Source organism: Crinia signifera, chromosome 3, assembly GCF_055691185.1.
Source record: "Crinia signifera chromosome 3, ASM5569118v1, whole genome shotgun sequence".
Lineage (NCBI taxonomy): Eukaryota > Metazoa > Chordata > Amphibia > Anura > Myobatrachidae > Crinia > Crinia signifera.
The window spans coordinates 212,748,495-212,775,052 of NC_139219.1; the positions used below are offsets into that span (position 1 = coordinate 212,748,495).

Genomic DNA, 26,558 nt, shown 5'->3' on the forward strand with positions numbered 1-26,558 from the left:
AGTATGCATTTCTATCATCTACTCCAGGCATGTTCAAACTGTGAAACTATGAAACCACACATCCCAGCATGCCTTGCCATAGTTTTATCATTCCCTAATACCAAAACTGTGGCAAGGCATGATGGGAATTGTAGTTTCACAACAGCTGGAGGGCCATAGTTTGGACATGCCTAATCTACTCAATGGCCAATGTTCTGCTGAAGGGTCAGATGCATTAATGATCTGCGGTAATCAAGGCTTATGTGTGTTTGGATTCATCAGGATGGTCCATCTTTTTGCTAATCCTACATAAAAAAAACTAATGCTGCTCCTCACCCCTATAGTGCACCGGTGGGCACAAGATCACCGATCTCTATTCAGGAGCGCACACACACATACACCACAGCATGACAGAGCCCCAGTTCCATACAGCTCCATCATTTTGATGGACTTTGGACTACGATACATTTTAATGTGTCAATCATACCTAAACAGTCTCTAGTCAACAGATCAGCTAGAACAGACTAATATAAATCTATTTTGTACTTTATACCTATGAGTTTTGCCATTTACCTTTTTGTTTGATAAGAAAAGCTCTATACAGTATTTATGAAAAATGGGTGTTAAGATTTAACAATACAGAATAGAACTCCTGATGTTAAAACATAGCAAAGATGTAAGTATGTCAGGTGCTTGATAATAGATTGCCAAATAAAATCTATTTTTACATTTTATGCAACATGCATTGACAAAATGACTTGCCTGTTATATTTAATGGGTTTGTGGTTACAATGTTCCCAATGATTCGAGCCCACCACAGATGAGTCTATATAGTATCCAATTAATTTCTCCTCTACTTTTGCTTTATCAAACTGTACAACAACTGATGTTCTGGTGTTCCTAGTTGCCAATATACGACCGGGAGCAGATGGCACAGCTTTAAAATAAAACAAAAAACAAGCACATAAATCTAGAGTAAGTAAAAAGCATCGCATAAAACAGTCAGGCAAGTAAATCAAGACACAAGTACAATAAAGTTATGCATTACTTGCTTCTACTGCCTATATCCTTACTAATTATAATATTTTTCAATCATGTACATAGTGAGAGCACGCTGCACAAGGTTGTGACCTGTAGAATATGCTCATAGCTAATACCATTACAATACAACAGTGTAGTGGACATTATGTAACAGTGAAGTGTCCTTACCTAGAATTTCCTGTGCTTGTATCGGTGGTGTTATTTCAGAAGGCTCACTAACACCATGCTTGTTAACAGCAATAACTCTGAAATTGTATGATTTTCCTTCCACCAAATCAAATACTGCATAGCGGGGAGATCTTACGGGGATCTCTGAGTTGACTCTTTGCCAGCTTCCACTACCAACCATTGTCTATACAAAACAGAAATGTTAAAGTCACTTCTAATTTGGGGCACAAGGCAAGGACCATATGCTACAGATCTCCATCATTACATTGTTTACTAAGTCAAGTCTATCCAGTATTGTATTTGTAATCAGTAATGACTATATATAATATACTATAGCAACAATCAGACTATGTAGTCCTTGAAGTCAGGAGGTTTGGTGCACATACTGTACTTAGATGTCCCGGGCAGCCACCCTTAAATTCAGGGGTAGAAGATATTACTGACAGCAACTGTATTTAACCTATTTCACCTTCGCACATTGGCCCTTATTCTGGTTCCCTCGCAAAGGCAAATTCCTTATCAAATGGACAAAACCATTTACACTGCAGGTGGGGCAGATGTAACATGAAAGAGATTTAGATTTGGGGGAGTTATTTTGTTTCTGTGCAGGGAAAATACTGACTGCTTTATTTTTACACTGCAATATACTGTAGATCTCACTTTGAAGTAAAACCCCACCCAAACCTAATTCTCTCTGTGCGTTACATCTGCCTCCCTGCAGTGCACATGGTTTTGTCCATTAAAGAAGGAATTTGCCTTTGCGAGTGAACCAGAATAAGGGCTATTGTCTCTCACCCCTGTTGTAATTATTGAATTTTTATGAGACAGTTTATATGTGGCAAGCAATTCCTGCAGCGTTATCTTGGCAGCCAAATACTTATTGTAAGCTTCTCATTTTGATGTACAGTCACACAGGCACTGTGATTCTTTTAAATAGCTTTTTTTTTATTTTGTGTTCCTACTCTTGCCCCCGATGGCTTAAATGCTTTCCAGTCTGCCAGGGAAGGAATTTTCACAGCCAACAAGTTCAGCCGTGACGGTTTTCATTTGCTTGGATTCTTTATTTTATTTTTTTAATTTTATCATGGGGTAGAAAAGATTTTGTTAAGTTTTGCTGTATGTAGATAAACCAGAGTTTTAGTACAGAGCTAACAAAGATAGATACAATTTTAGAAGTGCTGGTATGGCGCACCCATACAAATTGATTTGAGGCTTTATACAAACAAAGTTCAAAAGTATAAATGAGCCGTCATTATTTGTATTTTTATTTAGGAACTGAAACTACAAAAGAAGATGTCTGAATAGTTGTTATGGATTACAGGACATTTTTACTTTCGTTAATAAATTAAACACAAGAAAACATTTAACGACCATTGGACCATTTCAGTGTTGCCTTTTATTAGTGCCATACATTTTTAAATCTGATCTCTGTGTGAGATAAAACTCCTAAGACCAAAAAATAATAATAATAGTAACAATAACATATTTTATTTATATGATGGTACCTAGTGTATTTAGTGCTGTAGATAGATAATTACTATGTCAGGGGATCATTGGTTACAGAAGAGACACCTGATTCGGGACATCATTTATGCGGGAGCACAGATGTCCAGCACTTTTTTTTTGGTCCCTGTTCTCACAGCATACAGTATGTGTCATAGATATTTATATGCCGCCCGTTTACTTTTAAATTGGATTTCACTTACTGTGGCTCTTTAATAATCTCTCTGGTTGGTTAGCTATAAAATCTCATATTGGTTTGTTACCGGTATCGGCATCCCACTTTGGATGCTGGTGGTCAGAAGATCTCAACAAAGTAAGGGGCAGATGTATTAAACCTGGTGAAGAGATAAAGTGGAGATAAAGTAGAAGGAGATAATGCACCAGCCAATCAACTTCTAACTGTCCTTTTTCAAACATAGCTGATTGACTGGTGCGTTATCTCCTTCTAATTTATCTCCACTTTATCTCTCTTTATCTCTTCGCCAGGCTTAATACATCTGCCCCTAAGTATTTAGGTATGTTTACTAACCCCCATCCCCTAAACCTCCCTACTTGCAGCCTAATGCTAAACATTCCCCACAGCCTAACCCTAATCCTACCCGTTAGTACTGAAACCTAACCCCCCTCCACAGCCTAACCCTAACAGTATGTCCTTAGTGCCTTACCCTAAACCTTCCTTCTTAGTGCCTAACCCTCCCCCTGCAGACTAATCCTACCCTAGAAGAGCCTAACCGCCTCCCTGCAGCCTAAACTTACCCTTCTTTACTCAAAGCCTAACCCTAAGTCTCCCTCTAGTGGCTAGGATTCTGATGTTGTTATTCTGCCGCTGGTATGCTAATCAAATCCCATTTGCTACATATTGGTCTTCATATCAATGTGAAATAGCAGAAACCAATATCAATCAGCAAGGATAATGCTTTATCATATCCTTCTGTAACCATTGTCTATGTGCTTTGGACATTGCCACCTTCTTGTTTTTTTTGGTAGCAGTGGAACCAAGTGGGATCATTGCCTGTCATACACCAATTTTCCCACAGCCTTGTTAATTTTGCATATTAACTAATACATACCTATTTTTGGAGCTGTTGACTCATCTTACGATGAAAAGAGTCTATATACCCGCATTTTCCATGATCCCAGAACAGCCTGTAATGTACTGCTGGTAGTCTATTTACCTTTGTACAGTGTTGCCCAGTGAGAATGAGGAGTTCTAGTCTCCAGCCCACTCGCTTTTTTATTATCATGGTGCATAGTAATTCTACAACAGTGAATGTCTTAAGACCTGAGGTCCTTTCTGAGGTTTGTCTCTGTAAGCATGGGGATACAGAACAGAAAATATTTACCACTTCTCATCTGGAGAGGCCAGTAGACAGGGAACCAAGTAAATGCCGGCAGCAAGTAACATATGTCCTCTAAATTCTAGCACAAACAAAATGTTGTTTATGAGCTCATAATCCATTGGTGTCCACTTTCAAAGCCATCATCTGATCTCATCTATAGGAACACCATTTATAAGCAAGAACTCACAACCAATATGTCAATTCCCAGTCATAAAAAAAGATATGATTATGAAGATGATGATAATGATGATGGAATTATTTGTATCCAATTATCCCAGATAAGCCAGCGCAAGACCAAAAAAATATATTGGTGAACCATTTACGATAATTATTTATTTACAGCTTCTTATATAGGGCAGCAGATTCCATCGCACTTTACAATTGTAGACAGTAATAAAACAAACTGGGTAATGACAGACAGACTTGGAGGTAAGAGGACCCTGATGCAAGCTTATAATCTATAGGGATATAAGGGGGAAAGGACAGGCACCAGTAATAGCATAGCAGTCCCACCAAATTGCAAGTCCAGAAGAAAAGCTATATAATACATAAGTGCCTCAGAGGGTTATGCGTGTGGAACCTTAATATGATAGGCTTGCCTGAAGAGGTGAGTTTTCAGGGAACACATGAAAGTTTGGAGGCTAGTGGAGAGTCTTATTGTGCGTGGAAGGGCATTCCATAGGGTGGGAGCAGCCCGATGAAAGTCCTGTAATAGTGAATGGGAGCTAGTGATCCGTGCAGAAGACAGACAGAGTGGTCGAGTTGGGAGATATTTAGAGATAAGTAAAGAGATATATGTTGGTGTAGTATGGGTAATAGCTTTATATTTTATATGTGAGTAGAAGTATTTTATATTGAATAATTCAAATCAAACTGTGGCCTATGTGTTTTATGTAAAGTTACAGCAGGGGATTCAATGCAATCTGTCTTTCCATGAATACTCTGTGATGTTTAGTTTTATTATATGTATACAGGTACAATATGTATTTGAGGTTTTTTTTTTTCTCAACATCAAGCTTTATATTGTTAAATCATTTTTCGTAACAATGATGACAAATGTAGGATATACAGATACCATTTACACTTTCCCTGAAGCTATCTATTATGACACAGTCTGAAGCATCAAGTAACAAACCTTGAATGATAATAATACCATACATAGGGAAAATGGTGCATAATAACACGCATTGTCTCTCTCAGGAAGTTACACAAATCCCCAGGAACCAGCCTGCATCATTTACTACAGATACAATGCACAGCACAGGAGTTCACATACAGCAGCTATTTGTTGGCTTGATCAGCTAACAGACAAAAAAGTAGAGATGTGCGGACTCGGATTCTGGAGATCCGAGCCCTCACGAACGTCATCAATCCGAGCCCGGTTCCGAGCAGCGCTCGGAGCTTCCCGCCTGACTCGGATCCGGGAGTGCAGGCAAACCGTCATCGCCCGGCGCCAGATTTAAATAACGGCTCCCGTGCCCGCCATCTTCACTCCAGTCTAGGAGTGGGTTGGGAGAGGGTCTGTTGGTGCGGCTACTGGGGCTTGAACTGAATTTGTCGCTGGGGCTGTCTGCTGGGTCCTGTCTCTCTCAGTGCTGCTGTGTACTCTGTCCTCCTCTCTGCTTAGAGTGGGATCACCCCAGCAAGAACAGTCAGCTGTGTAACAGTGATAATAACAACTGATTCTGCTGTGTGTGTAACTGTGTACTTGTAGTACTACTGTCTCCTCTGTGCTGAGAGAGAGAGAGTCCACTGGTGCTGCCTGCCAATGCCTGCACTGAATAGAGGCTGCCAGTACCTACTCAGTCCACTGGTGCCACTGCCAGTGCTACTGCCTACCTAGTAGTACCCACCTACTAGGCTATTATATTTAATTAATAAATAATACCTGTCCTGCAGTGCTGTAACTGTAATTGTAACTAATCCCAGGCTACTGGTGCCCTACCTACTGCAATATAATTATTAATAACATTCTTCTGGTGCCTACTACTGCCGTATCTACCTGTCTTGTGCCTAGTACTGCCGTATCTACCTGTCTGGTGACTAATACTGCCGTATCTACTATCTGGTGCCCACTGCCAGTGCTACTGCCTACCTAGTAGTTTCTACCTAGGCTGATATATTTAATTAATAAATAATACTGTCCTGCAGTGCTGTAATTGTAATTAATTCCAGGCTGCTGGTGCCCTGCCAACCAGTACCTACTGCAATATAATTATTATTATAATATCATTCTGCTGGTGCCTACTACTGCAGTATCTACCTGTCTTGTGCCTAGTACTGCAGTATCTACCTGTCTGGTGACTGGTACTGCCGTATCCACCTGTCTTGTGCCTAGTACTGCAGTATCTACCTGTCTGGTGCCTAGTACTGCTGTATCTGTAATACCTGCCTGCTGGTGCACACCTACTGACGTATTATAATTGCACTCCAGTGGTGCTGTCCTGTGACACAAAAATAATGGAGATCCAAAATATGGAGGATAAAAAATTAGGGAAAGATGAAGATCCACTTCCTCATAGTTCTGAAGCTGCTGCCACTAGTCATGACATAGACGATGAAATGCCAACAACGTCATCTGCCACGGCCGATGCCCAGTGTGAAAGCAGAGGGTGTGTACAATCAATACCAAAGTTCCATAGAAGGAATCGAAAAAGTAAATGTAAATCATTGGAAGAGAAACGTAAACTTGCCAATATGCCATTTACGACACGGAGTGGCAAGGAACGGCTAAGGCCATGGCCTAAGTTAATGACTAGTGGTTCAGCTTCACGTGACGATCAATGTCCTCCTCCTCTCCCCCCGCCCTATAGTAAATTTAAGAGAGTTAGGCTGACACAGACTAAAAAACTCAGAAAACAAATCTGCCTTCTAAAGACATATCCCAAATCCCCAAGGAGAGTCCAAGGGTGTCGGTGGTTGTGATGTCGGACCTTCTAATCACTGTACGTGAAGAGGTGGCTCCTTTCACCATTTGCAGTACGCCCTCTGCATATGCTGGAAGGATCACCCACAGTCTAGTTCCAGATTTTAATAATGAAGGTGATGTTGTACACCAGGAGGAGGATATTGATGTAGCTAGCGCTGAAGAGGAAGTTGACGAGGAGGATGCAGAGGTGGTTTGCTTAAATGAGGCACCAGGGGGGAATGAGGCACTAGGGGAGAAAAGTTGTTGTCCATGAGATGAAAAAGCTCATCGTCATGACTGGGCAGAGGACCAATAAATACACCTCAATGGTCTGGATTTTTTTTAATCCGAATCCAGACAACAAATGTATTGCCATTTGTAGCTTATGTAAATTTCGGTACTTATGTATTATCTGAGCGCCCGATTTTGTGATCGGGTCGGAAAATCGCATCGAAACCGCATGCGATGCGATGCGATTTTCCATAGGATTTAATGTTAACATGGTCCTGTTCATTTCCCCACTATCCAAGTGGGCATAGAGTTGATTTTATATAGCGTGGCGAGCGCAGCGAGCCACCGAGCCCGAAGCGTGGCGAGCGCAGCGAGCCCCGCAAGGGGCGGGGGATTACTTAAAATGTTTTCCGCGTCCACTCGCCACGCTTCGGGCTCGGTGGCTCGCTGCGCTCGCCACGCTATATAAAATCAACTCTATGCCCACTTGGATAGTGGGGAAATGAAAAGGACCATGTTAACATTGAATCCTATGCAAAATCGCATCGAATTGAATCGCATCGCATCTGATTGTATGTCTTAAGGTAAGGCATACAATCACAAAATCAGGCGCCCAGATACTACATAAGTACCTAAATTTCCAATAAGCAGGGGTAAGGATCTTGCCCACCTAGGGACATTCTCCCTTATACGTCACCTGAACAACCTTCATAAATCAGTGTTTAGTTCAGGAACTGCGGCTAGCACTCCAGGGCCACCTAAATCCCTTGGTCCTCCTTTTGGAGCCAAGTGCCTGAAAAGCACACCACCAACTCCCTCCTCGTCAAATTCCTCCTCGATCTGGATCGTGGGGAGTCCTGCAGGCCATGTCACCTGCATGACCTCCATAGATTCCTCCGGAGGATCCTTTGCAGCAGCCCCTGGAGGCTTAATCCGGTTCATGGGTATTGCGCATGCGCAGTATCGTCTGCGGTACTGCGCATATGCACAACCCGATTTGGGGGCTACCACGCATTTGTGCACAGAGAGGCATCCCGGAGGGTGGAAAAACCTCCCAATGGGACTGCCTTGAGTGATTGGCAGGTCGACTTCCAATAGGAAGTCACTACCAGTCACATTGAAGCCAGTTCAGTCTCACAGAGACTGCATCTGGCTTCACTTTAGGCAAAGACAATGGCAGATTTTACCATAGGTAAAAACCGCCACTGGTTTTATTACTAACTAGCTCACAAGCTTCCTAAAAACTAACTCATAAACACAAGGTGATCAGCTTCATCCTCTCCAACACTCAGTTGGGACATTCTGGAAGCAACATCTTTACCAAGATGAACTTAGGCCCTTATTCAGATCTGATCGCAGTAAAATTTGATCTCAAAATGGGCAAAACCATGTGTACTGCAGGTGAGTCAGATGTAACATGTGCAGAGAGAGTTAGATTTGGGTGGGATGTGTTGAATCTGAAATCTATATCGCAGTGTAAAATTAATGCAACCAGTATTTAATCTGCACAAAAACAAAATAACTCTTCCAAATCTACTTTTCTCTGCACATGTTACATCTGCCCCACCTGCAGTACACATGGTTTTGCTCATTTTGAGAACAAATTTGTACTGCGATCAGATCTGAATAAGGGCCTTACACTGGCCCACCAATCGTCATATGGATATAAGATCCAAACAGCTAAAATGTTAAACCCTTTGAGTACCAACAAAATATCTGTTATAAATGCCAGCGTCTCTCACATTTGCTATAGAAATTCGGTACTTGTGACTTATCTGGGCGCCCGATTTTCTTCATCGCACCTAAAAATCGCGTCAAATCGCATCGCATACAATCAGATTGCATGCGATGCGATTTGACGCGATTTGACGCGATTTGACGCAATTTGACGCGATTTTAATATGTGAAGGCACCCGGATGCCTGTTTCATATGTAAAATGGCCCCCCAGACCCCATTTTTAATTGTATACCCACCCTGATGGCTAAATGCCCCCCATTGTTAACGCCACCCCACTATCAACGCCTCCGACCTTTTCATACCCCACTATCCACGTCGGCGTGGAGTTGATCTTATATAGTGTGGCGAGCGCAGCGAGCCACCGAGCCCGAAGCGTGGCGAGCGCAGCGAGCCCCGCGAGGGGACGCGGATACCTGTGAAGCCCGCGAGGGGACGCGTATAGCTGTGAAGGTATCCATGTCCCCTCGCGGGGCTCGCTGCGCTCGCCACGCTTCGGGTTCGGTGGCTCGCTGCGCTCGCCACACTATATAAAATCAACTCCACGCCGACGTGGATAGTGGGGGTATGAAAAGGTCGGAAGACGCGTACCGCCACCCCACGCGGGCTCGCTGCGCTCGCCACGCTTCGGGTTGACGTTGATAGTGGGGTGGCTTTAACAATGGGGGTCATTTAGCCATCAGGGTGGGTATACAATTAAAAATGGGGTCTGGGGGGCCATTTCACATATGAAACAGGCATCTGGGTGCCTGTACATATTAAAATCGCATCAAATCGCATCAAATCGCATCACATGCAATACAATAGCATACAATGCAACGTGATTTTCTCTTCAAGGGAATTTCAAGGGAAATCGCATCAAATCGCATCAAATCGCATGCTTAGGGTACTGGCATACAATTTCAACATCGGGCGCCCAGATAAGTCACAAGTACCAGAAATTCAAATAAAAAATGTTGTGTAAAAACGATTATACTGTATTTCCTATATAAGGTAAACATTGCAGGTCATTATGATGGATAAAAATGTTTGCTTGGCAATTTTCACACCTATTTTGACAAATTCACTTGGCACTCAAAGGGTTAAGCTTGTTGAAAACATCAGAATTGTTGGCTAGGCTGCGTATATTGGCAGTCTAGTGAACAGGTAAATGCTGCCCTGCCGATTGCCTGCACCTCGCCACCCGAATCACCTCACTAGCATGCAAGGGGATGTGTAAGCTAACACATCCGCCCTCATGCGGCCGCAGTCGCTCACCATCGAATGACTTCTCCTGCCTTCGCTAAGAAAAATCAGCCTGGACTGTTCCAGCGCCTGCTAACTGACAAATTCGGGGTGGGCACTGACCTCATGTGACTTCAGATGTTGGCCCCAAGCAGGCATCAACACGCCTCCATCTGCAAGAGTACAGCCAGTGTGAAACTCGCCAAAGCCGTTCCCTACTGGGGTTTGCACATGACCATATTAGCGCATGCGCAAGCCCGGACCATCGGGGACGGGGATGAATTTGGCCCGCTACAAGTGTGTCGGAATCGGCTACATAGTACCCAATTAAAACAAGAAAAAAGCCTGGAATATGGAACACTGGAATTCGGTTTTCTTTCTGGTTGACCCGCAAAGCTGCAAAATTTGCAGCTGTGCGGGTCCTCTAAATGCCGCCTGGTGCCAGCACAACACCCGTCACCCTCCCACACCAGGGGCAAAATCATTTGATGGTCTCCAACCATCTTATGATTTCTACAGCACTCGCAGTTCTAAGGCACCTCTCTGCTGTCTTAGATCTGTGGGTCCCTGTACGGGAAGCAGGCAGGTGCTAACATCCGCTGACGATAGCTGCCACCAGTTTCACCGGCAAATTTCCATGGGAACGCCGATGAAACGCTGGGCATTCCCATGGGCGCGACCATGGCCCACCACACCACGCCCCCTGCCCGCACTGCTGCATGTGAGCGGCCGCCGATTAATCAATTTGCCATGGCCACTCACACAAACCGGCTGTACATGCGCATAAAAGTTTATGCGCATAGGCAGTCGCTAAACAGCACTCCCCCATGCGAACGCGCATGGAAGCAATACAACTAGAAAAAGGGCCGTAGTCTTCTCCCTACGGCGCCCTCTGCCACTTTTTGTCCTAAGTGGAAATTGTATTGTGCATCAACATCTGTCTGTGCATATTTGACAACTGTCACCATGGAAACAAAGTAATATATTGCCTCCGCTGCTCATTAATTTCCACACTAATAGCTATTAGTTACACACAAACAGAAGGCGCTGCACAGAAGATGCTGCAGGGAGAAAACTCATCCCAGTATTATGCCGAAAGATGGTCTACTCAGATAATGCTGTAGGGAGACGACTCATTCGCAGGTAACTTTGGCAGCTGCTGGTTTAGTACATGAAAGCCTCCGTTTTCCAAATACATTTTAGTCTATTAAGTTAGCTGTATATGAAAAGTTGCTTCAATATATTTAATACAGAAGCGGGAAATATTTTGCAGTGCCACATTTGCTCTGACTATTGCAACTGTTTTGTCCTGGAGGCCTAATTGACTCCAATAAGAGTCAAATAGTCACAACACACACTAAAGAAAAAGTAAGCAGTTATGTGAGTGCACTAGGGAGTCATATAATGAAAAGTAAAATGTAACTTTTATTATTTCTGATAAAAATGAGAAATATTAAAAACAGTAGGTGAAAAAAAAAGAATGGAAAAAAGTGTTTTAAATTATATGTAACCACTGCCTATATTCATAAATATTTCAGGACACTTTGATTCTCCTTTAATGTGCTTAGTATTATGCCTCCAATGATTTATTGTACACATGTACACTGTATCATATGAATGTATCAAATCAGTGTCTCCTCAGACAAAATGTAGCAGGATAATTATATCTCTGTATGCTCACTACTGCTCTCAAAGTTTTCCCTTAGATCCATGTCTGAGTACAAAAGTAGTAGATATTAATACACGATGCGCTTGCACACAACTATATACCAGCCAAATGATCGCTGAGTATGTTATATTGTGTTCCAGGCTTCTCCTCCTATTCTTCCCACTATAATAATAAAATGTGGGAAAAATATACAGGTGAGGGCTTTTTGTTAGAAGCCAGGTGAACACTATGGGCCTTATTCTAGTTCACTTCTCACTAGAATAACCCCCTATGTTCCATGTTAGAATGTATGTGCAAGATGGCAATAAGTTTCTCTTTTATTCAGTGTTCTTATAACAAAATTGGACATACCATATCATTTAGCTATATGCATTCAACATTATGGAGAACTAGCGCTAGAGCTAGACAGGAGTTATCCACACTTGGGCTGTGCTTTATGATAACTTATTATACTGTAGGTGCACTTTTATCGTGTTTATCACCTTTAGACTACTAATTATACAGTGTCTTTTGGACCCTATATGCGCTATATCACTTCTCCTAGTGGCATCCTTGATGCCTTGATAAAGCTAAAATGTGAAACGATCGTTGGCACGGCATATGGAGGGAGAAGCCTGGAACACAATATAACATACTCAGCGATCACTTGGCTGGTATATAAGTTGTATGCAAGCGCATCGTGTATTAATATCTACTACTTCTGTACTCAGACATGGATCTAAGGGAAAACTTTGAGAGCAGTATTGAGCATACAGTGATATAATAATCCTGCTACATTTTGTCTGAGGAGACACTGATTTGATACATTCATATGATACAGTGTACATGTGTACAATAAATCATTGGAGGCATAATACTAAGCACATTAAATGAGAAACAAAGTGTCCTGAAATATTTATGAATATAGGCAGTGGTTACATATATTTTAAAACACTTTTTTCCATTCTTTCTTTCACCTACTGTTTTTAATATTTCACATTTTTATCAGAAATAATAAAAGTTACATTTTACTTTTCATTATATGACTCCCTAGTGCACTCACATAACTGCTTACTTTTTCTTTAGTGTGTGTTGTAAATGTGTACTTAAGCAGTGGGTAGCACCTCCAAATATTACTAGAAAGGGACAATTTCCCTAAATAATTGTCACAAATTGGAGGAAAGAGGGTCGAGATAATAATAATTTGGACTGGTGCGTGATTCATAACTGTATGTGTGTAAAGGCCCATACACACACAATGATGTGTCACTTACGACACATCGTTAACGACCATCGTTCACTTTCTCCCTTGAAGGGGAAAGTGAAAGATCATAAATATTCAGAAGAACGTTCGCCCTGCACGATGTTAACGACCATAGCCAAATTGACCTGTATGCATGGACGATGGCTATGGTTGTTAATGACCCGCGGGTATGCACACCATCGGTTGTTGCCCGTCGTTGAGGCATACACAGTAGACAATGTATAACGATTCACCTCCAGAACGACCCTGATCGACGTCCTTCATGGTCGTACAGGGAGGTGAATATAATGGAATCGTTTATCGTTGTTTGCCTGCTATTGTGTATGGGCCTTAAGAGTCAAATAGTATTTACTAGAATAAACATTCTTGATTCATTTGCTTTGTTACACCTGAAGCTGACCTTGCTATATACGACAGCATTACACTTCAGGTTGATAATCTGCAATTCTCTTTTTGTGATGTTTTCTTGATACCATCGAACTTATGATTTGATATTAGTGGTCAGTGCAAGTTTGCCATTGTTCAGCCACTCTTTAAAGTGATTTGAACCCTGTGCCCAAATCAGTATTCAGACAACATACAACAGTAATTGCTCTAGGATATTGGTATTGTAGAAATGATGATATCCCACAAACTGTTCTTTACCCATTTGTACCTTACCTTCTCAATATAATACACCAGTGGATCTCTGCCACGGGGAACAGGTGGATCCCAGCTGAGAACAACATAGGTTTTGCTTGTGTCTAAAGCCTGGACATTGGTAGGAGCCCCGGGGATTTTAACATCACCTAAATAAGAGCCGCAGTTAGTAAAAAGCCATTATTGCTGTCCAGCATTTTTTCAATGCATTTTTTAAAATAGCCACAAATTATTTTAGCACATACAATTTTTTACTCAATATACTAATAAGTTAAAATGTAATGCAACTGTTAAATGATTTATGGAGATGGCCCATCAACACAGCAATAGGACATACAGTATTATAGAGTAGCTGGACAGTCCTTCACCCACATACAGTGTCGGCCTGGGGCAATGAAGGGCCCTCCGGGGATTTTAATATTTTTTAAAGGGGCCCACTTTAGGGGTGTGGCCAGTCTCCAGGGGAGTGTGACCAGCTGCCACAGACGTTTGGCTAACCGTTAAAGTTAATAGTATAGTAAAGTTTAGTAAATACTGCTAGTGCATGCATGATAATGTAGCACATTAGTTACAGCAATGCACACTAGAACACACCATAGCAGGGCCGCCGACAGGGGGGTTCCCTGGGTACAGCTGTCCCGTGCCTTGGCCTCTGGAGGGGCCCAGGCAGCTACCCACAGCCGCCTACCACCACACCCAGCGTTCCTCACCCGGCAGCCGGCCCTACCTCCCCCCGTGCACAGTGCAGCCTGCAGAGTGCCTAGCCTAGGACACAGAGGGACTCTGCAGGCTGCACTGTGCAGTGTGTGCTCGGACCGTGGAGACTGAACGAGCCGGAGGACGCGGCTGCGACACGATGGTAAGTAATGGGGACAGAGTAGGGGGAGGCAGGGTGCTGGCAGGCAGGGTGCCGGCAATGGCTTGCAGGGTGCTGGCAGGCGGGGGTGGGAGGGCGGGCGCGTTCGGTGGTATGGTGCTGTGCCGCTGGGGGCCCGGACTGTAGGTCAGTCCCGGGCCCCAGCATTTCTAGTGATGGCCCTGCACCATAGTCCTGTGCAGTATAATATAACATTTGTATAATGTATAATTCATGTGCACAATCTGGAACCTAATCCCTATAATTGAAGGTGGGGGGAAGGGGGGTCAGGAGTTGGCAGTGGGCCCACCGGGGGTTTCCCTTGTACCCAGATGGGCAGTCCAACACTGCCTATAGTGCAGTGCATGTCAAAATTTGCAGTGCTGTTAAAAGTTGATTTAACACAAATATTGTTATCAGGGCAGACATAGGAAGGTACAGTGAAGTTGCTCGCAAACTTGGGAATGACACTTATGGCATTATTATAATATATTATGGTACTGTATGTAACTCTTTAAGGTAAAACTTTAAATGGCCATTTAGACTGGCCACATTTCTTAAATAGAATTTTGCATGGGTTGGGATCATTTGGTCTACAGCATGATGGTCGACAGTCATTAGGTCGACACCATTAGGTCGACATGGGAAAAGGTCAACATGGGTCGAGGTCGACATAGGAAAAGGTTGACATGGGAAAAGGTCAAAAGGTCCTGAGTTTGACATGTCATTAGTTAGACAGGTCATGAGTTCGACAATGTCTAGGTCGACAGTCAAACGCCCCATGTCGACCTAGACCCATGTCGACCTTTCCCATGTCGACCTAATGGTGTCGACCTAATGACTGTCGACCATCATGCTGTAGACTAAATGACCGCATCCCCTTTGCACATTATTTTAGTAAATGTTACTTAACAAAAGCTGAATGAAGAGGATATAAAAATGAATTTCTTATTGCTGTGGTATGATTACCCTATTCCACATATTAAATGTTGGGATGTGGTATAGTCATTATTATAGACTGCCCAACGTTACAGCATGCCATGAGTATGTTATGGATCACAAGATACTGGTTAGGCAACATATAACATTTATTAAGTGTATGTTTTTTAATTAGCAGCACTGTGTTATTGACTCTTAAAGTGGACGGTCCAGCTGCAGTAAAGATAACTGGAAGTTAATTGTAATAGCATAGGGTTTCAGAAAATTCCTAATGATAGTGTATAGCCCTGTACACACACATCGATTTGCTTTTGATTCGATGTTAAGGCCCCCATACACTAGCCGATTTTGGTCAGATTTCAGCCAGATCAGTCGGATCTGGCCGAAATCGGACCAAAATCGGCTAGTTTTGATGTCCCCTCAGATCCGATGCGCGGTCCCGTGCGCATCGGATCTGCGTCGGGCGACTTGGGACCTAGTGGGGCGGCGAGGCGGTAGAGGGAGCAGGGGGGGCTGGGGATGCTGCGGGGGACACAGGCGGCATAGAGCCGCGCAGGGGGAGCCGGCGGCAGCTGTCAGTATTGAATAAAAAAAAAAAGCCCATACAATGCATGGGCGGCCTGTGATTGGCTGAGCGCTCTCTCAGCCAGTCAGCAATTGGCTGAGAGAGCGCTCAGCCAATCACAGGCTGCCCATTCATTGTATAGGCTTTTTTTTTCTAGCACTGACAGCTCCCGCCGGCTCCCCCTGCCCGGCTCTATGCCGCCTGTGTCCCCCGCAGCGTCCCCAGCAGCGGGGGACACAGACGCTGTCCCCGCAGCGTTACCAGCAGCGGGGGACACAGATGCTGTCCCCACAGCGTTACCAGCAGCGGGGGACACAGACGCTGTCCCCGCAGCGTTACCAGCAGCGGGGGACACAGACGCTGTCCCCGCAGCGTTACCAGCAGCGGAGGACACAGACGCTGTCCCCGCAGCGTTACCAGCAGCGGGGGACACAGACGCTGTCCCCGCAGCGTCCCCAGCAGCGGGGGACACAGACGCTGTCCCCGCAGCGTCCCCAGCCCCCCTGCTCCCACCTCTGTAGCCCCCCCCTGCTCCCCGGGTTTTTTACATGTGATAAATCGAGACGATTTATCACATGTAAAAAATGGCACATCAAGTGCCAATCTAATCAAGCTCCCCCGGGGAGCAGCCGGGGAAGCTCAGGGGGAAGTCGGGGGCGACTTGTCCTAAGTCGCCCTAGTGTATGGGGGCCTTTAGATTCAATTTTCTATTAGATATGGCACTAGATCTTTCCATTCGATTTGGCATTAGATCTGTACTTTTGCATTAGATATCGAATTTGATATCGAAATCGATATACATTCATAGTACATTGTACACATTCGATTTACTAGATCGAATTTGATATTATCGTTACTCATGAACTTCAAGATAATACATTAGGGTGAAAACTGTCCCTGCTTCTGAGCGTTATGCCAGGAGAAGTGGGAAACGTTAGATTACAAACGTTTAGGGGAGATTGATACATCTGCCCCAGTGATACAGATCAGAGTATCTTGGAATTGGCCTGTAACAAAAACTGAGGAAGACCCTTCAGGATAAATTGCATTAGGGAAATGAATGCATAGTTTTGGTGTCCTAAACCAACTGTAGGAACATTACTACTATATGTACTGAAAGAAGATTGGATGTGTGTATGGGCCACAGGTTATCAAACTCTGTCCTCACAAAGTGCATGTTTTGCAGGTCTCCTCACAGAGGGCCTTATTCTAGTTCACTGTTTCTGACAAAATCCTTCTTAGATGGACAAAACCATGTGCACTGCAGGTGGGGCAGATGTTACTTGTGCAGAGAGAATTAGATTTGGTTGCGGTTTTACATCAAAGTGATCTCTATATTGCAGTGTAAAAATAATGCAGCCAGTATTTACCCTGCACAGCAACAAAATAACTCACCCAAATCTAATTCCCTCTGCACATTTTACATCTGCCCCCCTGCAGTGCACATGGTTTTGTCCATCTAAGAAGGATTTTGTCAGAAAGAGTGAACTAGAATAAGGCCCAGAATCACAAGTGAGATAATTGGCTCCACCTGTGGATCATTTCAAATGTGTCAATGAGTAATCAATGCCCCTGTGCACCTGCTGGGTTACCTGGAAAATGTGTCAGTGAGTAAGGGCAATATTACACACGCTCCGGCTCCTGCTGGGCAGTAAAACCCTGCACGGCCAGGAAGCCGTGCCGCACACAGCAGTTTACAATGGTGGGGATGGCTGTGGCCGCCCCGTGTGAATGGACACATTTGTGTCCATTATTAAGTACGGTGGTGGCTTCCTGGCCATGCGGGGTTTCGCTACCTGGCAGGAGCCGGATCGTGTGAAATAGCCCAAAGGAGTACAACTGTGCACCTGCCAGGTGACCTAGGAACTTGAACTGTGTGGGACCCTGAAGACAGTGTTTGAGAACCCCTGATATAAACAGATCATACATTTCAATATATATATATATATATATATATATATATATATATATATATATATATATTTTAATTATCAATTTGAAATGTTGCAGGTAAATACTATTGGTATAGTATAATCCAAAGTATTTATTGGCAGCATGAGGCTTTATTCACTGGTGTACAGTATGCAGTGCTTATACCCCTGATGTTACATTATGTTATATAAACAATAAAGAGTATCTTTTAAAGGGAAAGCAGTTGCTTATGATTTTACTCAGAGAGCCCAGTATCACAATAACGTAAGTGAAATACCTTCCAAGTCATCCTGACAGATAACGATTTCTTTCCCCCCATCCAGGTGGATTGCTGTAAAGACAAAAAATGTTTTATGTAGTATTGTATAATGGTGAATTATTTCAACTAAAATTTTAATAGGTTGGATTAATGTATTGTGGATTATAAATGTGATCTTATTAATAACGTAACCTACTTATTTTGTGAGAATGGCAGCGATATTTATAAAGGGTCAAAAACCATGGATCTATCTCAGAAAAATATGGCTGAACATAACTGGATCTGGATAGGAGCAATAATTTGTCATATGACCTGCGCCCATTCTTGTGCTGTTTCCAGTCTTTTTAAATTTATTTATTACCAGTTATTTCTATAGCACACAGCACATATATTCCACAACACTTTACAGAGAATATTGTAACATCCACGTCAGTCCTCGTACCGTTGGTGTTTACAATCTATGGGCCCTATTCTGATTAACACGCTCCCCTGCATGTACTCCCAGGGGAGCAATTTTTTGTCGACTGCGCATGCGCATAATTATTTACGTGCATGTGCAGCCCCTGTGTGTGAGCGGCCACGGCGAACAGATTATTCGACAGGCACTTGCACACAAAAGTGTGGGCGGGGCGTGAGGCGGCAGGGGGGGTGATTGACCCATGGGAACTCCCAACGTTTCATGGGCGTTCCCATGAAAACGCTGGGTGTTCTCATGGTAATTCCCCGATGATGTGGGTGCAGGGGGCGGGCAGCTGATGTCAGTGGATGTCAGCTGTCTGCCCGCTTCCCACACAGGGCACCCACAGATCTGAGACACCATAGAGGTGTCTCAGATCTGCGAGCGCTGGAGAAATAATTTGATGGTCGCTGACTATTGAATAATTTCTCCCCTGCACCCAAGCCTGCGAATGGATGTTTATGTAAAACATCTATTCGCACTTCAGTACAGCAATATTACATACCTCCCAACATGACCCATTCCAGGAGGGACAAAATGCTCTGCTCCTGGACATCAGCAGTTGCAGAGGTGGGACTGCACCACTGTCTCAAATTCAAATAGGGGAGCCACATTTGCCAGTGAGTCCCGTGTTTGGGTTGACAGCTGGCGGGGCTCCCCAATCTGAATTTTGGACTGTGCTGCAGCCCTGCAACTCTGAATGGGTCATGTTGGGAGGTATGATATTATGCTTAGCACTGTGTGGTGTTACAGTCCTATTAATTGCAATACTAGGATACAACAATCAGTTTAGTCAGTTGCTAGAGCCCTACTATACAATTGTATAATGTAAACGTAACTCCCATCCTATAAGAAACCAAGATGTTGCAGCAGATGATGAAACCGTGGGGGAAATTTACTAAGATGTGTATTCTACTTCACATGTGATGTTGCTATGGGCCAATCAGATCCTGTCGACTATCTTCTAGAGGGTGCTAAATAAATAAGTAGATTCTGATAGGTTGCCCATAGCAACATCACATGTGAAGCAGAATACACATCTTAGTAAATTCCCCCCTTGGCTGCTAAAGTAAAGGCTTTGTCTCAGAAACAGAATATAGGCAGTGCTGCTCATAAGCATGGGGAATGTTTCATAGCTAACAGCACCTAGAGGTCTAAGCTAAAGTGTTGTAATCAGACTTTACACCTTAGCAAATATTACGTTTCATGTCATGGGACTTTCACACTGCTCCCTTATGCTGTACTGCTACATTTCCTTCTGCTTCTGTCCTGCTGTCATTTCATTGACAGTTACTGTTACTTAGACAAATTAAACAGGATTAGCACTTAGAGGTCCTGGCGCCTGCACACCCTATCCTACTGGAGATTCCTCATGTTACCACCCTGTCTAATCATTCTGAATTTATCACTCATTAATGACCTCATTCCCATACCCATGTGAGGAAAACAAATTGGTTCTATAACAATATGATAACTTCCATTAGTCATATCCCAGGGATTCTACATATGTTAGAACCAAAGTCATGTATCAACACAAAGGTCACTACTGCTATCTTGCCCTCCCAACTCATTCCCCATGTTTTTTCTTTCTATATTAGTATATATATAAACATTTAAGCAATGCACAAGATGAAGGATGTCCCACAGGTGTATCAAACCTTGGAGGAACATCGCCAAGCACTGCAGAATGTGTGTACACCAGTGGTTCCTCAGGACACTTGCAGGGGTGCCTTGGGTTGGTGGACCAGGATCAATTCATATTATTTATGGTCAATGTACCAGGCAAAACCAGTGCTTGTGGCTGCCAATCATAATATATGTGGACAAACAGAAGCAAATCCTGTCCCTCACCACATAACTGTGACATATACACACAATGCACTTCATTTAATATTTTTTTCTGAATCTCTCGATAAGAAGCATTTGGCCTAGGGGTGCCTTGAAAACATTTTGATGCTCTAGGGCGCCGTGATTCAAAAAAGTTTGGGAACCCCTGGTGTACACAGTAAAAACTTTTTCTTCACTATCTCTGTAAACACATATTGATCCCCAGCTATACTTTGTTCACTAGATTATTTATTTACTTGATTTCAAATATGGAATTAAAACAAATGTGTATGGCTAAACTAAGTTTCTGGATTAACTTTTATTTAAAAAAAAATATGACCAATACATGTGTAAAGGTATAACCCTGTGATTTATTAATGCTGAGTTATAAAACATTTTTATGCTCCTCTGTAGTGGAATATAGTCTGACATCTGTTTCTAGATTATAGTCTTACGGGAGCTGCATGCAGTATATGCTCCATATTTCCAAACTAACTGGCAAAAAGAAGTACATTAATTCACTGTTTACTACTACATGAGAATAACAATACTCCCAAATATATGGATCAGAATCGAAAAGGCAAAACATACTAAACATGTTAATTTCCTGCAATATTTTATTAGTTCCAAATATAGCATTACATTACCGTGACATTTTTTATGTGAAGCTACTCAAAGAAATTACAATTACACATAATTTATGGAACAGGGATTAAAACATTTTTAAGAATACATAAAACAAAAGAGGTCCAAAGGCAATTATAGAAGGAGACATGTACAGTATGCAATCTTTTTCTGCAGTGGCGGAGTCCTTTCTAATTGTGCAGAAGCAAAAGATGGGTGCCGGACGGCTCCCCGACAGTCGGGATTCCGACAGTCAATACTCCGACGTCGGAATCCCGACTGCTCCCTCGTGGGGGTCCACGACCACCATAGAGGGAGAATAAAATAGGTGGCGAGCACAGCTCGCCACCGTGCCCGCAGCGTGGCGAGCGCAGCGAGCCCGCAAGGGGCTTCATTGCGCTCCCCACGCGGTGCAGTCGGGATTCCGACGTCTGAGTAATGACTGTCGGAATCCCGACTGTCGGGTAATTATACCACACCCCAAAAGATACTGTATTCTTCCAAAGTATAAGAACACATAGTTTCATAGAGACATTGTTAGATATGTACTACAGGTGTGGAAGGAGTCATTATGGGCGAGGAGTCTGAACTGAGTTCTGAAGGGGATATGTAGCCACGGACGGAGGCATAATGACAGATTGGAATGGGGAGAGATGACAGCGGGAGAGACCAGAAAAGAAGAGGTTACAGTAGTCAAGGTAGCAGATGATGAGGGCATGATTAGGGTTTACAAGTGGGGTTAGGCAAGGCCAAATCCTACAAATTATACAAATGTGGAAGCAACAGCACTGGTAGATAGCCAGAAGGTGCTGCGATAAGGAGGGAGCGGAATTAAGGATAACACTATACAAGGGCGTGACTCACAGATGCAATAAAGACTTCTGCCTCCGGGCTCCAAGCCCATAAAGGGCAAATGCATATACAGCAGCACCTTTGTGGTTCACAGCGGGATTCGAGTGTGACCATTGCTTTTCCAGTGGAGCTCTGCTGTGAATGTCATGAGTCTGACCCTGACCATTCTCACACAGTGGAGCTGGAGCCCTGTCAATCCACCGTGGGCTCCGGTTGGTCCTTTTTATTGGATGGAGGGCATTAAACTTAAACTTTCCTCTGGGCAACAAGGATGAACTTACTCCTTTGTAGTAGTAAGACAGGGGACATATGAGTGGGGGGGGGGGTAGAGTGGTCTTGAAAAGGGGGGAAATAATTAGTTTAGTCTTACTTATTATAAGTTTCAGAAAGTGCTGGGACATTCAAAATGGCAAAGAGGCAGTTAGAGACACAAGAGAGGATGGATAGAGGTCAGGTAAGGAGATGTAGATATGATTGGCATCAGCATAAAATTGGGACAGATACCAAATTGACAATTGACAAGAAGGAAGTGGATAGATAAAACATATGGATGTGAAGGAGGCGAGGGTTAAGTCCGTAGTATGAGAGAGATTTGGCTTAGTAAAGTTAATAAATTAATAAAGGAGCAGCAACACGAGGATCTGTTTGAAGGAGAATAAGACGGAGTCAATAGAGAGAAACAGGTTTTTAAGAGATGAGCATGATGGGAGCAAGATGGCAGAATAGAGAGAAGTGAGAGGAAATTGGGCGAAGAGAGAAGGTGGAGGTGCAGGTGCAGATGTTGCCTCTAATGGTGGAAAATAATGCAAAAATGATAAGTAGGGCAGGGAGGAGGTCAGTGGTGCAAAAGCAGGAGGATGGAGGAGCAGGTGGCCTTGTGTTTGATGATGAAGTGGATTGTACAGTCAATGCACAGAGGGAAGAAGGAATTGGAGAAGTGGCAGGACAGAGGAAGGAGCTGAAAGTGGCAAATTGACATTGTGAGTGGGAAGTTTGGGAAGAGATAAGACATTTATAGAAACCCTCTTTGGAATAAGAAAGGACACAGTTGAAGTAGGAAATCATGAAGTGGAGGAACAAAGCATACGTCCATGACCTCCTCCAATATTGTACATCAGTGCAGGTAAATTATTAAAGGTAGAGAGTAAGCCAGGAATGGGGTGCAGAAGGATAGAGACGGAAACTGACTACTGGGGCAGCACAGTCAAAAGCAGTAGTATGGGTGGATTATAAAGTAAAACAGCTTGTTTGTGGTATTTAGGTGGGGCAGAGGAGGGTTTCAAGAGGAAGAAAGAGAACAGATTCAGTGGCATCAATGAACAGATTCAGTGGCATGTTGTGGAACAGTGACAGAGGGAGGTAATGGCCAAAGGAAATTAGATGGTAGTGTGGGTTCCCAGCAGTGGGGGGAAATGGGAAGGTCAATGGAAAGGAAATAATGTAGCCAGCAGACCGAAGGCGAATTGGGTGCACAGACTAAACCTCAAAGGAGGAGAACGAAAGAGAGGGCTCAGGAAGAAAAACTGCAGCAACTGGAAATAAAGACTCCAATATCCTCAGGAGTGGATAGTGTAGTGTGGGACACAGAGAGACCACTAATGGAGAGACTTATAGGTAAATTGTAAAAGACTGAGAGAATCAAATTTTGGTGATGGCTAGAGGGTTGAGAGAGTTAGGCTAGGGGGTTGAGAGAGTTAGGCTAGGGGGTTGAGAGAGTTAGGCTAGGGGGTTGAGATTATTTGTGTACCTACTTTGCAACCGTGACAGATCAGCAGGATCCAAAGCAGCAACTGCTACAGAAACTCTTGATGGTCTGCTTACTCCAGCTTTGTTAACTGCTCTGACACGGAATAGGTATGACCGTCCTTCATACAGACCAGTCACAGGATATTTGCAGATCTTAACTGGAGAATCATTGCATTGGATCCAATTTTCAGTACCCACCTCACACCTATTGGGAAAAACAATAAAGATGTATTTTATTTGTTGAAAAAAGTATTACTTACAGTATACCAAGATACATTAGTTAATTTATAATGATTACTATTGGTAACAGTGATATACCTCACCGGGATGCAGTCAAAATCCCGACGGTCAAAATCCTGACAGGGTCAAAATCCCGAATGGGTGAAAATACCAACAAGGACAAAATCCCGACATTTCAAATCCAGACAAGGACAAAATCCCGACATTTAAAATCCCAACAAGGTCAAAATACCCGACAGGTGGTATTTTTATTTCATGCCCTACCATCCACTAGGGCGTGGTGGGAGAATAAAATAGTGTGTTGTGCGCAGCGAGGCACGGTGCCCGAAGCATCGCTTGCGAATCGAGCGATACGAGGAGCTGCGGTTCACTTCCAACTGTGTCAATGTCGATTGTGTCGACATTCGGGTCAAAAAACAGTAAAAAAAACCCATGTCGACCTCGCGACCTGTCGACCCAAAGTCATGTTGACTGTTTCACCTTGTTGGGATTTTGTCCTTGTCGGTATTTTCACCCATTCGGGATTTTGACCCTGTCTGGATTTTGACCATCGGGATTTCATACCGGATCCCTCACCCACTGTAATGTGCTATAATAAATATTAATGGAAACATTACATATGATTTGTGTTTGTTTATTAACTCTATTTTAGTATAAATATATTTGTGTTTCTTTATTAACAAGTTTTCCATTACTGCTTCAATGTCCAGCTGTTAATTGGCACTGTCTAACTATGGGGACTATGTACTAATCCTTGGAGAGAGATAACATGGTCAGAGATAAAGTACCAGCCAAACACTTCCTAACTGCCATACTACAAGCTGTGTTTCGAAAATTAACAGGTGCTTATTGGTTGATACCTTACCTCTGTCCACTTTATCTCTCTCCAGGACTTAGTAAATCATATTTCTTAGCAGTAAAGTTTGAACTAATATAAATTATTTAAAACTGCATGATAATTAATTAAGCTATTAAAGTAAAGGTGCCCATACATGGTGCGACAGCACCATGCGATGCGATGCTTGCTCCTGCGGGTATCGCATCACACAGTACAAAAAGTATATGTTGCACATACTTTTTGTACTGCCCGGGGACCGGATCGCACGCAAATCACATGCAAAACGCATGCTTTAAGATGCGATCCAGCCCATAACGGGTGCGATCATTGCACCGTATGTGGGCACCTTAAGACATGCTGATGTGTCCAGTTCCTACTGGGCGGAGGATTGATGGGCAGAACATTTTACCACTTTTCACCCCCTTAGGAGTCGACTTTAGAAAATTTCTAGCTTAATAGGTCGCTGCAAATAGTTGTCAGTTTCTAGACCACCCATCAGGTCACATGTTCCAGGTCAGCCAGCAGGTGCACAGGGAGAGTTCACCAACTGTCACATTGGTGATGCCTTGTAAATAGCAGGCGTTTTTGCCACATAACTCTGATACGAAGCAACCAATTACAACATCAATATAATTCCGCAAATCTACAGCGCTCTGGGATAAATGGTCAACAATGTCTAAGCTGACAATCACTATATTGACCACTAAAGGTTGACAGTGAGTATGTCAACACCTAAGAATGGTCTACTAGGTCCACATTGACAGAAGGTCAGCACAAGCCAAAGGTCGACATAAACTTGGTCGACACAAGTTTTTCACAGTTTTCTGTGTTTCTGTTGACATGGACACCATCTTAGCACAGTTATTGTGCTAGTTTTTACCAAGAAGGATCTATGAACGTTGGCTATTTCAGATGAGATCTAAACTGGAGAATGTACACAAGTGGATTAGTCAGTGGTTCACAACCCCAATCTATCTAGTCAGTGGTTCAGTAACTTTTTGAATAACGGCGCCCTAGAGCATAAAAGTGATTTGCTTTTATTTGTCCACATATGTTATGAATGATGTCCATCAGCCATAGTTTTGCCTATTACAGTACATTGACCATAAATAATTTGAATTGGTCCTGAACCACCAATACAAGGGACGCTTGCAAGTGTTCTGAGGCACCCCAGTGTGACGCGGTGCCCAGTTTGGGAAACACTCGGTATAATAAATGGAAAATAGATAACACTATTAAGATACTTACTTATCAACAAAGTATCCAATGACTGGAGCCTCACTGGCAGTGTTTGGTGGCTTCCATGACACAATCACATAATCTTTATTAGCATCATTGCAGTCAACATCCATTGGTGCACCTGGTGCCCCTGCCACCAAAGCCGCAGCATCTACATTGGTGAAAAAAAAAAGAGTACAGGGACATAGGGAGGTTACATGGGGTAGGAGGAAGAGATCTGCAGGGCAAGAAGTGGGGAGAGGGAACTGCAGGGAGATATAGAGGTTTGAAGATCTTTGGGAGCTGGACTAGGGGCACAAAACTGCCATCGCATTGAAACTGATGCAGGGCAGGATATATAGATAAACGTATTGGTCTTTTATTCAAAAACAGTGTTTTTCTTAGTGGCAGGTTTTTTGTTAGGGAGCGCTCCCCACTGGGAAAGTTCTTTGAGGGGAGCGCTCCCTGAAATAAAAACCCACTGTGTTTCCAGGGCGTGACGTTAGTAAGGACACAGCGGGGAAA

General features: G+C 43.3%; 1 protein-coding gene across 1 annotated transcript in view; it reads right to left on the reverse strand.

Annotated features, from left to right (window-relative positions):
- Window positions 1–26,558, reverse strand: part of MYOM2 (myomesin 2) — a 268,492-nt gene that overhangs the window by 80,265 nt on the left and 161,669 nt on the right. The window contains exons 10-15 of the mRNA XM_083177359.1: window positions 26,064–26,205; window positions 23,743–23,942; window positions 18,250–18,303; window positions 13,702–13,829; window positions 1,189–1,372; window positions 742–916 (exon numbers count right to left, since the gene is read on the reverse strand). Coding sequence (XP_083033485.1) covers window positions 742–916; window positions 1,189–1,372; window positions 13,702–13,829; window positions 18,250–18,303; window positions 23,743–23,942; window positions 26,064–26,205 — 883 coding nt within the window. The remainder of the gene's footprint in view (window positions 1–741; window positions 917–1,188; window positions 1,373–13,701; window positions 13,830–18,249; window positions 18,304–23,742; window positions 23,943–26,063; window positions 26,206–26,558) is intronic.